At 43.1% G+C, this 16,218-nt stretch overlaps 1 protein-coding gene across 1 annotated transcript; it reads left to right on the forward strand.

Annotated features, from left to right (window-relative positions):
• Positions 1 to 349: 349 nt before the first annotated feature.
• LOC128214075 (uncharacterized) lies at positions 350 to 2,623 on the forward strand. Its single transcript, XM_052920328.1, has 3 exons — positions 350 to 719; positions 1,339 to 1,618; positions 2,289 to 2,623. The coding sequence occupies exons 2-3, from the start codon at positions 1,339 to 1,341 to the stop codon at positions 2,552 to 2,554; spliced, it is 546 nt and encodes a 181-aa protein (XP_052776288.1). The 5' UTR covers positions 350 to 719; the 3' UTR covers positions 2,555 to 2,623.
• The last annotated feature ends 13,595 nt before the right edge of the window (positions 2,624 to 16,218 follow it).

Here is a 16,218-nt window from a genome sequence, read left to right on the forward strand (position 1 = left end):
AAACGTTTGCATGCAAAGCCACAATATAAAAATTATCTAAATAGTTCACTACAAGTATTGTAAAAATTACAAACACATTGCTAAATTGATCCGGCTTTGCATATTGCGCAATTTATATTTTATTTTGCAACAGCCCGTTGTTTTTTGTTAGACAAATCGAATCTAGATCTGCATCCATTTTACACTCTTGATATATTAAGAGTTGATGCTGCTGCTGCTGCTCCTGCTGCTGCTGCTGATGATGATGATTATAATGACGACGACGACGATGACGATGATGATGGTGATGATGATGATGATGATGATGATGATGATGACGACGACGACGACGACGACGACGACGACGACGACGACGACGACGACGACGACGATGATGATGATGATGATGATGATGATGATGATGACGACGACGACGACGACGATGATGGTGATGATGATGACACTGCACGAAAACATGTATAACAAAAATAACAGTCAAAAACACTAACCATTCATTGGATGAATTATACAGAAATCCCCCTGTCATTTCCATCATGTGGTCGCGATTTACAATAATTCAATGTAAATGAAACAGCCGGTTTGAATGCACAATTTGATTGATTTAAATCCGATTTACATTGCTCACATTAAAAACAAAACGTATTTAATTACACAGTTAAAAAAATGGAGAATTGAAGTTGGTTTATTGTATTAGTTACGAAGTTAACCAGGACTTAACAGTTAGTATTTAATTTACATTGACATGTTATTGTTAAACTTTACTATTCTTGTTGGTGTTCACTTATTTCATCTGCAAACTGTATATATACTAGAAGGAACGCGCACTTACTTCGTATTGCGGTTAACAAAAGCACTGAAGTATAATTGTATTTTTAAACAAGTTCTATGAAATAAATATATTAACAACATTAATAGTCAAATATTGTGCCAACACAGGCAGAAAAGTCTGCAAAATAAAATAATTATCTTTTTAATTAAATATTATTTTTTTTAAATATCATGTCAATGACATATTTTTTTCAATTATCAGTTTGAATTATTAACATACCGATGACAAATTTTAAGCGGCAGCGTCGCATATTCATTTATTTTGTTAGTGGCGAACGTTTTTTGTGCAAACTATCTTCGAAATGGGCCATCTATCACCTAAGCTGGTTTAAATCAACAACGGCTGAGTGCTGATTTACTGAAATAAATGTATTGTAAAACTTGAAAAACACTGCCTTCTTATTAGACAAAAGAAAATGTTGATCACCAAGTACGTTAGAATTGCTAAAAAATAGTTTATGAAATAAATACTCGTGTATATGAAGAATCTAGTAACATTCTATTTTTCAGATGAATCTGATAAGCTTTTTGAGTGTAGTGCTGTTAGTAATGCATCTGCAGGCTTCCATATTTGCACAGATTTTATGGACGATAATTCCTCCGGACAAATTAAAATTTGACCTACGACCTAATAACACCAGAATTAAGCCCTTCACATTCAGGACAACGCCTTTAGTGTCACCTGCCAGAGATCTTGTCGGAGGTGCCGGAAGGATCACTTGGCACCTGTCGGGTACCAACAAAACGATTAACCGAACTATGAGCTGGAGAGACGGCCAGGGTACGCAAGGTACAATAAAACACTTTTTAAGTATTATTTCATTTGAAAAAAGAACAGTTTTCGACGCGCTGTAATCTAAAACTTATGCCCCCCCTTAAAGCTGCACTCTTAAAGATTGGCCTGTATGATAACTTTTTTTTTGGCTCGGAATGAGCCTTATGTTGCTTAAATGTCTGAAAATCGTTGATAAAAGACAGCTGATCAGCTTACAGTTTTTACGTTCGAAAATTGATGTGTTATGGCTAAATGCGTAAGTTACGCTTAAAGAAGAGATTGAGATATGATCTGTTGTGAGTTATCTAATATGACTGAATTGAAATCATTGATGCAAAAATCTGCTGAGACGAAAAAAGTGTCATATCGGTTAATCTGTGACAGTGCAGCTTTAATGGAAGCATGTTTGACGAAAAGTTATCTCAGAGACAAAACAAATTTGCAAAATAAATTTAAAAAAAAAACGGTAAACCTCGATTCTTCAAAACATCCTACGGTCGGGTTGGGATTAACCTATATTTCGAGCGGCCATGGAAGATACTTATAATCCAAACTAAATTAAAATGTGCTTGTTTCTATAAAATCAGCATGGATTCGACCACGTACTCCCTGTTTTATGTGACCGTCGTGCCAAAAATACCACATCCAAATGTTTCTATTTAAATTGTTTCAATATTAAAACAAGGAGATGTCGGAGTCGGGCAACAAAGGAACACACGCATCTCATGGGTCGTCAATCATAGTCCGAAGACAGAGTTGTCCGGTCAAGTCGGCGTCCGACTTAACATTGGCGGCGAAGGAAGAAGACGTTCATCACGAAGAGGCGAAGGTGGAAGAAGACGTTCATCACGAAGAGGCGGAGGTGGAAGAAGGCATTTATCACGTGGAGACGGCGGAGGCGGCGAAGGCGATCGCCTTAAAGAGGCAAAGTCCCTGGAGGAAGCTCAATGAAGTTTTCACTGATTTTGCGTATTGAAGTGTTCAAATAATTTAAATGAAAATTAAATTTAATTTATCTTGTTTACACCATCATAAAATAGTGTTTACCGACTTTTGATTAATAAACAAGACAGCCATGAAGGCCGTGTTTTATGAATCTCGGGTAGAAGTTTGACCACTTCTCTTTCTTCAAACATATACATGTATCCTAGTGACCTTGTTGTTGACCACACATGATCCATATAACCAAAATAGACAACATACTTTCAAAAATATAGACTCCGACCAAGTTTCACGACGTTTTCCTAATAACTTGGTGACATACTTATAACACCGATATGATCTTCACTCCACCTTGACCAAGATAACCATTCCTACAAAGTTTTAGATATAACAAGAGCGCCAACTGTCACAAAACACGCCAGTCCTAATTCAAGGACACCAAGATTGGTGTTAAGTGGATGTACGTTAAGCCAAGTTTAAATAGAGTGGGCTAAGTTAATACAGTTTTTGCCCATTCAAGTGTCATAACTATGGAGTGACTGAGACGACATGGCTGGTTATTGAACCTGACAGATAATCTAACCATATACATTCTGACCAAATGTGGTGATGATTGGACAAAGGCTCCTAAAGTTATTGATAGGACGAGATTAATTTTAGGTAATTTCTATTATTTAAGGCCGATGAATTTCGAATGACTGGAGAAATATCGCAATTAACGAAATTATCTCAGATAATATTCCCATACATATTCTGACCAAATTTGGTGATGATTGGACGAAGGCTTCTAAAGTTATTGATCAGAAAAAAAACAATTTTTAGGTGATTTCTATAATTAAAGGGCGGTATCTCGATTTACTCAAGCGATATGGATGGTTTAGCGTCTGGGTTTTTTTCCAGAAAAGTGGACAGAAGGTGTCATCATTCCACTCCATAAAAAAAGGTTCTGTTAATGATGTCAATAATTATGGAGGAATTACACTTGTTAGTTGTTTTTCAAAAATATTTACAACAATTTTAAATAAGCGCATCGAGTTATTTTGTGAGGCTAATGCCACTATTTCAGATGCACAATTCGAAAAGGTTGCTCAACAGTTGACACAATTTAAATTTTAATGTCTATTATGCAAAAATATATCAATGATAATAAAAGATTATATGTTATTTATGTCGACATGTTGAAGTGTTTTGGTAGTATTTATCGCAATGCTCTGTGGCTTAAGTTGTATAAATCTGGTATAAAAGGTAAATTACTTAGAATAGTGAAAGATATGTATGAAAATGTTAAATCATGTGTGAAATCATGTACATCTTACTCTGAATACTTTAGTTATGCCGTTGGCCTGCGCCAGGGGGAGGTTATGTCCCCGATTCTTTTTTTCCCTGTTTGTAGAGGACTTAGAACTATATATGCAAGATAGCGTCACTTCCGGTTTAAGTATTGATGACATTGTATTAATTATGTTGCTATTTGCTGACGATATGGCCATTTTAGGGAAATCGCCCGAGGAAGTCCAAAACCATTTAAACACTCTTTACTCGTATTGCAAAGCATGGGGATTAAATGTAAATACATCAAAGACAAAATAATGGTTTTCCGTAAACGGGGTGGAATACGTCGTAATGAGCATTGGACATATGATGGCCATACTATTGATGTTGTTGATAACTTTAATTATTTAGGTACTGTGATAAATTACACTGGAAGTTTTACATTGAATCAAGAGCATTTGGTTGGAAAAGCTCTTAAGGCCATGAATACTTTATTATATAAATGCAAAGAATACGACCTTAAACCTAAAATATTTTGTCAACTATTTGATTCTTTTGTTGGCTCAATATTGAATTATGCCTGTGAAATATGGGGTTTTAGTAAGTCAAAAGAAATAGAACGTATACATTTAAAATTTTGTCAGCGATTGTTACACGTTTAAATAAACACATGTAATGCTACAGTGTATGGAGAACTAGGTAGATACCCTTTATACATTAATCGATATGTAAGAATTATTAGATACTGGTTTAAGATTTGCAACAGTAATAACATTATAATAAAGTCCGTGTATAAACAGGCTATTGATGACTGTAATAAGGGTTATATAAACTGGGTTTCTAGGTAAAAAAACTGTTAAATGATTATGGTTTTGCGTACGTATTTGATAAACCAAATATGGCGCATGTTAATGTATTTATAAACGAATTTAAATGAAGAATTATAGATACATTTAGACAAGAATGGTATGGTAATATTAGTAACAGTTCTGTTTTGGATATGTATAGAATTTTCAAAACTTCCTTTGATTATGAAATATATTTAGATTTAGTTCCAAAGAATTTACGTTTATACTTCGTTAGAATGAGAGTTTCTGCACACCCTTTAAGAATACAAACAGGACGTTATGCACGTTACAATATACCTCGTAACGAAAGATATTGTTTATGTTGTAATAGTAGGGACATAGAGGATGAATATCACCTCATATGTATTTGTCCATGCTATCGTCAGTTTATGTATTACGACGATGTACACATGTATAAGTCGAATAAACTGTCTGTTCTGTTCTGTTCTGTTCTGTTATCTTATCGAATGTGTCCAAGATATTAGGCCTCTTCACATTCTCATCAAATTTGTAATGATTAGACAAATACTTCAAGGGTTTTGATCAGACAAGACCGATTTTAGGTAATTTCTATAATTAAATGGCGATAACTCTAAAGTGACTCAATCAATATAGCTGTTTGTCGAACTTGTCCGAGATATAATGCTGATTTGACAAATGCTTCTAAAGTACTGTAACTGATCAGAAAAGACCAAGTTTAGGTAATTTCTATAAATATTGAATGACGATGACTCTAGAGAGATTAAAGCCATAAGGCTGGTTAACCTGTATAAACCCCATATACATTCTGACCAAATTATGTGAAGATTGGACAAAAGTTTCTTATGTTACTGATCAGACAACATATTGAACGCCGCCCGCCCGCCCGCTTGTACGCCCACGGTAAAACTAGCATATGTCCCGTGCTATGCACGGTTGTATAAAAACAATCTTTAAGTTTCATGAATTTCGAGAAAAATATATGCTCTGGAGAATTGATAAAATTTTACAAACACTACTTAGTAGCCGATTTTTAGACCAGTCATTTTGATCTCGATTTCATGGTGACTCACCTCAATATACATCATCCAACCATTTCAAACTGCATATGAATTACCATCACCAACCATCGTGACCTCCACCTCACTAAACCATTACCTCAAACTTCATCACCTACTCCTCAACCACCATCACCATCATCACTTACACTACCATAACAATCATCAATTATCCTCAATCACCATCATCACCTCCACCTCTATCACCACCACTTCCACCTCAATCACCATCCCCATCACCAACAACAGCATCATTACCTCCACCTCTACCATCACCTCCACCACCATCAACACCACCATCATCACCTCCAACTCAAATACAATCACCACTAGCATCACTACCTCCATAACATCACCTTCACCTCAATAACCACCACAATCTAGACCACCAGCATCATCACCTCCACCATCACCACCATCACAATCTCCATCAACAACACATCATTATCTCCACCTCAATCACCATTGCCAACTGCATATCAATCACCATCACCATCACCATCGTCACTTCCACTTCCACCATCACCACCGCCTAAATCACCATCACCTCAACCATTTCCTACTGCACACCGATCACCATCACCATCACCATCACCACCAGCATCAGCATCATCACCTTCACACCAACACCATCACCTCCACTTCTACATCACCTCCATCACCATCAACCACCTCAATCACCATCACCAGCACCAGCATAATCACCTCCACCATCACCTGCACCTCCATCATCACCACCTCTATCACCATTACCTTTATCTATATCACCTAAACCATTTCCAACTGCATATCAATTACCATCACCATCGTCACCTCCATCTAAACCATTACCTCCACCTCCATCACCACCACCTCCATTTCAATCACCATCACCATCGCCATCATCACCTACACCACCATTACCATCATCTCTTAGCCTTAATCACCATCATCATTTCGACCTCTATTACCACCACCTCCATCTCAATCACTATCCCCATTACAACCAACATCATCATTACCTCCACCTCCACTATCACTTCCACCCCAATCACCCCCACCTCCACCTCCATATGTACCCTCACCACTATTTCCAACTCCACCTGATCATCAATCACCATCACCTTCACCATGACCACCACCTTCATCATCACCTTCATCATCACCTCCACCTCCACCATCACCACCATTTCAAACTCCATCTCCACATCAATCACCATCACAACCACCACCTACTCCACCTCAATAAACATCACCATCACAACCACCAACATTACCATCTCCACCATCACCACCATCATCACCACCACCTCAATCACCATCATTATTTCCACTTCCACCATCACCTAAACCTTTATCACCATACCCTTAATCACCATTACCTCCACTTTCATCACCTCAACCATTTCCTACTGCACACCAATCACCTCCAATTTCACCATCATCACTTCCATGTCCACTTTTACCTCCACCTCCATCACGATCACCACCACGCGCATTATCACCACCACCATCACCTCCACCTCAATTACCATAACCATCACCACCAGCAGTAGCATCATCACCTTCACACTACCAGCATTATCACCTCAACTTCCACCATCACCTCAACCTCCATCACCACCACCTCCATCACCATCACCTCCACCTCCATTACCTCAACGATTTCCAACTGCACATCAATCACCATTACCAGCACAATCATCACCTCCACCTCCACCATCACCTCCACCTAAATCACCACCATTTCCACCTTAATAACCATCACCATCAACTCAAAGCACCATCACATCCACCACCATCACCAGCATCATCTTCACCTCAATCACCATCACCATCATCAGCTCCACCTCCACCATTAGGTCAACCTCCATTACCTCCTACTCAATCACCATCCCCATCACCATCACCAGCATCATTAACTCCACCATCACATCCACTTCCATCACCATCACCATCATCACCTCCACCTCAATCACCATCATCACCATAATCACCACGTCCATCACCTCCACCATTTCAAACTACACATCATCAGGATCAGCAACACCATAATAACCTCAACCTTCATCATCACCTCCATCTCCATCAGCACCACCTCCATCTCAATAACCAATACCAGCATCATCTCCTCCACCTCCACCATCACCTCCATCTCCACCCTCACCACCATTTCAAACTCCACCTCCATGTCAATTACCATCACCACCACCATCACCAACACCAGGATCAGCACTTCCATCACCTACACCTCCACCATCACCACAATTTCCAACTTCAACCTACATCAATCACCAGCATCACATCCACCTCCACTTTTACCTCCACCTCCATCACCACCACGTCAAACTCAGTCACCATCTCCACCACCAGCATCATCATTTTTCCCTCCACCTCAATCACAATCACCATCATCACCACCAGCATTATCACCTCTACCTCCACCATAACCTCCACCTCCATAACCACCAACTCCATCACTATCACCTCCACCTCAATCATCATCACCATCAGCAACACCAGCATCATCACATCCACCTCCACCATCACATCCTCCTACATTACCACCACATCCATCACCATCATCTCCACCTCCATAACCTCAACCATTTTCAACTGCATATTAATCACCATCACCAACACCCCCACCTCCATCTCCACTACCTCCACCTCAACTACGATCATCATCACCATCATCAACTCCATAATAATCACCATCACCATCATCACCTAAACCTCCACAATAAATTCTACCTCCATCAACTCTACCTCAATCACCATCCCCATCACCACCACCACCATCATCATCTCCAGCTCCACAATCACCTCCATCAAAACCACCTCCATCACCATCACCAGCACCACCACCACTATCATCACCTCCACCTCGATCACCATCGCCACTAGCATTACCACTTCCATAATCTCCATCATTTACAACTGCACATAGATCACCATCACCATCATCACACCCACATCCATCACCACCACCTCCACCTCAATAACCACCACCAGCATTATCACCTCCACCTCAACCATCACCCCAACCTCCATCACCACAACCTCCACCCCCATCACCTCAACCATTTCCAACTGCACATCAATCACCATCACCTCCACATCCACCATAACCTCCACCTCTATCCCCACCAACTCCACCTCAATCACCATCGTCATCTCCAACATTATCATCACCTCCACCACCATCACATCCATCACCATCACCATCATCACCTCCAACTTCATCATCACCACCACCTCCACCTCCTTCACCATCATCATCATCACCTTCACTGCAATCACCATTTCCAACTGCACATCCATCACCACCCCCACCTACATCACCACCACCAACTCAATTACCAACACTATCACCATCTTCACTTCCACCACAATAAACTCTATCACAATCACCAACAGCACTTCCAACTCAATCACCATCACCACCATCATCCCCTCCACCTCCACCATCTCGTCCCCCTCTATCACCACTACCTCCATCACCATAACCTCCGCATCCATCACCTCAACCTCAATCACTATCATCATCCCCACCACCACCTTAATCACCACCACATCATCATCAGCACCATCACCACCTCCGCCTCAATCACCATTACCATCTAAACAACCAGCATCATCACCTCCACCTCCAACCCATCACCACCACCTCCACCTCCATCACCATCACCATCACCAACATCACCTCAACATCACCCACAATGTCCAACTGCATATCAATCACCATCACCATCACCATCATCACTTCAAACTCCACAATCACCTCCACCTCAATCACCATCACAATTACCACCACCAGCAATATCACCTTCACCTCCACCATCACCTTCACCTCAGTCACCACCACCTCCACCTTAATCACCATCAGCATCATCACCAATATCGCCTCCACCATTTCAAACTGCACAGCAATCACCATCACCATAATCACCTCCACCTTTACCATCATCTCTTCATCAATCACCACCACTTCCACCTAAATAACCATCACTATCAACATCATCATCTTCACCTACATCACCATCACCTTCACCTCAGTTTCCATCGCCATCATCACCTCCACCTCCACAATCACTTCCTTCTCCATCACCCCCACCTCAATCACCATCACCACCAGCATCACCACCTTCATCACCTCCACTATTTCCAACTGCACATAGATCACCATCACCATAATAACCGCTGCCTCCATCACCACCACCTCCATCACCATCACCTCCACCTCCACCTTCATCACCTCAACCATTTCCAACTGCAAATCAATTACCATCACTATCATTACCTCCATCACCACCATTACCTCCACCTCAATCACTACCACTTCCACCTCAATCACAAAAAACCATCACCATCATCACCTCCACCTCCACCATCACCTCCACCTTAATCACCACCACAACCTCAATTACCATCACCATCTACTTTATCACCTCCACCACCATCACCTACACCACCATCACAATCATCACTTCCAACTCCACCATCACCACCACCTCAATCACTATTTCCAAGTGCACATCAACCAACATCACCATCACCATCATCACTTCCACCTCCACCATCACCTCCACCTCAATAACCATCACCACCACCAGCATTATCACCTCCTCCTCCACCATCACCTCCAACTCCATCACCACCACCTCCATCACCATCACCTACATCTCAATCACCTCAACCATTTTCGACTGCACATCAATCACTATAACCATCACCACAATTACCACCACCTCCACATCACCATCATTATTAACATCACCACCTCCACCACCATCACCTCCACCACAATCACCATCATCGCCATCACCATCAACACCTACACCTCCACTTTAATCACCATCACCTCCACCTCAATAACCATCACCATCAACATCATAACCTCCACCACCATTACCTCCAACACCATCCCCACCAGCTCAATCACCATCACCACCACCAGCATCATCATCTCCACCATCACCTCCACCTCCATCACCTTGACCATCATCGCCAGAACCTTAATCACCAGCACCACAAGCATCACCACATCTATCACCTCCATCATTTCCAACTGCACAACAATAAACATCACCATCACCATACTCACCTTCACCTTCACCATCACCTCCTTCTTCATAACCACCACCTTCACCTCAATAAACACGATAAGCATCATCAACTCCACCTGCACCATCACCATCACCTCCACCTCAATCACCACCACCAACATCATCACCTTGACCTCCATCACCACCACCTCCACCTCCATCACCTCAACTTCAATCACTATCACAATCACAATAACCACCTTCATCACCACCATCATCATCATCATCATTACTATCACCATCATCACCACCTCCACCTCAATCTCCATCACCAGTATCAACAACTCCGCCATCACCTCAAACTCCATCACCACCACTTTCACATCTATCAACATCAACTCAATTACCGCCTCCAACTGCAAATCAATCACCATCACCATCATCACTTCCACCTCCACCATCACCTCCACCTCCATCAACATCACCTCAATTACCGACTCCAACTGCACTTCAATCACCATCACCATCACCACCACCACCAGCATTATCACCTCAAACTCCACCATCACCTCTATCTCCATCACCACTACCATCGTCACCTCCACGTCAATCACCATCACCAACAGCATCACCATATCCATCATCTCCACCATTTTTTAACTGCACATCAATCACCATCACCATCACCTTCATCACCAACACCTCCATCACCATCACCTCCACCTCATAATTGCATCATCACCTTCACCTCAATCACCATCACCATCATCATGTCCAGCTCCTACATCACCTCCACCACCATCACGATCGTGCTCAACACCATCATGATCATCACAACCACTTCCTTGCTTATTACCATCATGGCCATCACCATCCATCACCGTGCTCACCACAATCATGACCATCACCATCCACCACCTTGCTCTTCGCCATCATCTACACCACCATCAATCAGCTTTCTATTCACCATCATACAATGAAAATTGCATTTTGACCATCATAACCATTATCTCCACCTTCTTGATCATCACCATCATGAAAATCACATTTCGACCATGACTATCCGCCATCTTCCTCATCACCATCATGGCCATCACTAAACACAACCTTGCTCATCACAATCATGACCATCACCATCCACCACATGTTTCATGACCATCATGACCATAAACACCACCACCTTGCACATCACTATCATGATCATCACATTATGACCATCACCATCAACAACCTTTGTCATCATCATTATGACCATCAACACCAATACCTTGCTTACCACCATTATGACCAACACCAACCACCACAACGCTAATCTGCCATCACGCTCATAATCATCATAACCATCACTATACACAACCTTGCTGATAACCATCATGACCGTCACCATCCACCACCTTGCTCATCACCATCATGATCATCACTATCCACCACCTTGCTCATCACCATCATAACCACCACCATCCACCACCATGCTCATCACCATCATACAATCACTATCCACCATCTTTTTCATTAACATTATGATCATAACTATTCACCACCTTGTTCATCATCATTATTACCATCACCATCAACCACCTTGCTCATCACCATCATAACCATCAACACCACTACCTTGCTTATCACCATTAAGACCATCACTTAAACCACCGTGCTCACCACCATCATGACCATCACCATCCATCACCTTGTTCACCACCATCATGACCATCACCATCCACCACCTTTCTCATCACCATCATGAGAACTACTATCCACCACCGTATTTATCACCATCATGCCCAATACCATCCACCACCTTCCACATCACCATCATGACCACTACTATCCACCACCGTACTCATCAGCATTATGACCATCACCAACACCGTGCTTATCATCATCATGACCATCACCGAGCTTATCACCATCATGACCTTAACCATCTATCACCGTGCTCGCCACCATCATGACCATCACCATCCACCACCTTGCACACCACCATTGTGACCTCCACCATCAACCACCGTGATCATCACCAAAATGATCATCATCATCCGCCACTATGCACATCATCATCATGTACAACACCATCCATCACCATGCTCATCACAATCATGACCACCATCATCAACAACCATGCTCATCACCATCATACTATCACTATCAACAACCTTGCTCATCGCCATCATAACCATCACTATCACAACCTTGCTCATCACCATCATGACCATTACCATCCACCACCTTGCTCATCATCATCATAAACACTACCATCCAATACTTTGCTCATTACCATCATGAACATCACCATCCACCACCTTGCTCATCACAAACATGACCTTTACCATTTACCACCATGCCCTACACCATCACTCTCAAAAATCTTGATTATCACCATAATGACAATCACATTTTGAACATCACTGTCCGACATCTCGCTCATCATCATCATAACCATTACTATCCACAATCTTGCTCATCACCATCATGACTACCACTATACACCACCTTGCTCATCACCATCATGATCGTCACTATTCACCACTCTGCTCATCACCATCATGACCAGCACCATCCACCACCATGCTCATCACCATCATACCATCAATATCCACCATCTTGCTCATCAACATCATGATAATGACTATCCACCACCTTGCTCGTCACCATCATGACCACCACCATCCACCACCATGTCCATCACCATCATGACCATCACCATCCACCACCTTGCGCATCATCATCACAAACAGTACCATCCACCACCATGCTCATCACCATCACGACCATTACCTTGGTCATCAACATAATAACCATCACTATTAACCTAAATGTCATCACCATCATGACAACCACATTTTGACCATCACTATCCAACCCCTTGCTCATCACCATCATGACCATCACCATCCAACAACCTTTTCATCTCCATGATGACCATCAACACCACCACCTTGCTCGTCACTATCATGAGCATCACATTATGATCATCAACATCAACCACCATTTTCGTCACCGCCATGGCCATCAACAACATCACCTTGCTCACCACCATCATGAGCATCACCATTCATCACCACCAGCATGACCATCACCATCCACCACCATGCTCATCACCATCATGACCACCACCACCAAAACCGTACCATCATTACCATCACCACTACCACCTTGCTCATCACTATCATGACACAATCATGACCATCACAACCACCACCATCCACCCCGATGCTCATCACCATCATGACAACCACCTCAACCACTAACACCGTGCTCATCACCATCATGACCATCACCACCACCCCGATACTCATCACCATCATTATCACCACCACCAATTTCTTTCTCATCACCATCATGACTACCACCATCACCACCACCACAGTGCTCATCACCATTTTGACTACCATCACCACCAAGGTGCTCATCACTATTATGACCATCACCACCACCATCAAGCTCATCACCATCATGACTATCACCACCACCACCACCACCACCACCACCACCACCAACACCACCACAGTGCTCATCACCATCATGACCATCACCACGGTCTCATCATCACAATAACCAGCACCAACACCATGGTGCTCATCACCATCATGACCATCACCACCACCACTATGTTCATCACCAACGTGACCATTATCACCACCACGGTCTTATCATCATCATAACCACCACTTCCAACACTACGGTGCTCATCATCATCATAACCACCACCTCCGTGCTTATCACCATCATGACCATCACCACCACCACGGTGCTCATCACCATCATGAACACCACCATCGTTCTCACCACACTCATGACCACTACCATCCATCATCGTGATCACCACCATCTTGACCACTACCATCACTACTATGCTAATCACCATCATAACCATAACCACCACCACCATGCTCATCACCATCATAATCACATACCAACTCTTCTGTGCTTAACACAATCATGACTACCACCATCATCACCACCACAGTGCTCATCACCATAATGACTACCACCATCACCACCACCACCGCGGTGCTCATCAGCATCATGACTATCACCACCACCACCACCGTGCTCATCACCATCATGACCACGACCATTAAAACGGTGCTAATCACCATCATGACCATCACCAACACCACCGTGCTCATCACCATCATCTTCCATGCTCATCACCATCATGACCATCATCACCACCACGGTGCTCATCGCCATCATCGTTCTCACCACAATCATGACCATCACCATCCACCATCGTGTTCACCACCATATTGACCAATACCATCACTTCTATGCTAATCACCATCATGACCACAATCAACATCACCATCTTGCTCACCACCATCATAACCACAATCACCATCACCATCGTGCTCACCACCATCATGAACACAATCACCATCACCATCGTGCCCACCACCATCACGCCCACAATCACCATCACCATCGTGCTCACCACCATCATAACCACACTCACCATCACCATCGTGCTCACCACCATCATGACCTCAACCACCATCACCATCGTGCTCACCACCATCATGACCACAATCACCATCACCATCGTGCTCATCACCATCACGACCACAATCACCATCACCATCGTGCTCACCACCATCATGACCACACTCCTCATCACCATCGTGATCACCATCATCATGACCACAACCACCATCACCATCGTCCTCACCACCATCATGACCACAACCACCATCACCATCGTGCTCACCACCATCATGACCACACTCACCATCACCAGCGTACTCATCACCATCATGACCACAATCACCATTACCATCGTGCTCACCACCATCATGACCACAACCACCATCACCATCGTGCTCACCACCATCATGACCACAATCACTATCACCATCGTACGCATCACCATCATGACCATAACAACCACCATCACCATCTTGCTCACCACCATCATGACCACACTCATCATCACCATCGTAATCACCATCATGACCACAACCACAATCACCATCGTACTCATCACCATCATGACCACAACCACCATCATGCTCACCACCATCAGCATATCCACCAAAATCACAACCGTGCTTACCACCATAGGCACATCACCACCACCGTGCATACCACCATCAGCACATCCACCACCACCACCACTGTGCTTACCACCATTAGCACATCCGCCACCACAACCATCGTGCTCACCACCATCAGCACATCCACCACAACCACCGTGCTTACCACAATAAGCACATCCACCATCGCCACCACCACCGTGCTTACCACCATTAGCACATCCACCATCAACACCCGTGCTCATCACCATCAGCACATATATCACCACCACTGTGCTTACCACCATTAGCACATCCGCCACCACCACCATCGTGCTCACCACCATCAGCACATCCACCACAACCACCGTGCTTACCACAATAAGCACATCCACCACCTCCACCACCACCGTGCTTACCACCATCAGCACATCCACCATCACCACCATCGTGCTCACCACCATCAGCACATCCACC

This window comes from Mya arenaria, chromosome 13 (assembly GCF_026914265.1).
Source record: "Mya arenaria isolate MELC-2E11 chromosome 13, ASM2691426v1".
NCBI classification, from domain to species: domain Eukaryota; kingdom Metazoa; phylum Mollusca; class Bivalvia; order Myida; family Myidae; genus Mya; species Mya arenaria.

Excerpts from the sequence above, each read along its gene's own strand:
- LOC128214075 (XM_052920328.1), top strand. The coding sequence starts at position 1,339 with ATGAATCTGATAAGCTTTTTGAGTGTAGTGCTGTTAGTAATGCATCTG. Across the intron at positions 1,619-2,288 it reads AGACGGCCAGGGTACGCAAG|GAGATGTCGGAGTCGGGCAA; the intron begins GTACAATAAAAC and ends TATTAAAACAAG.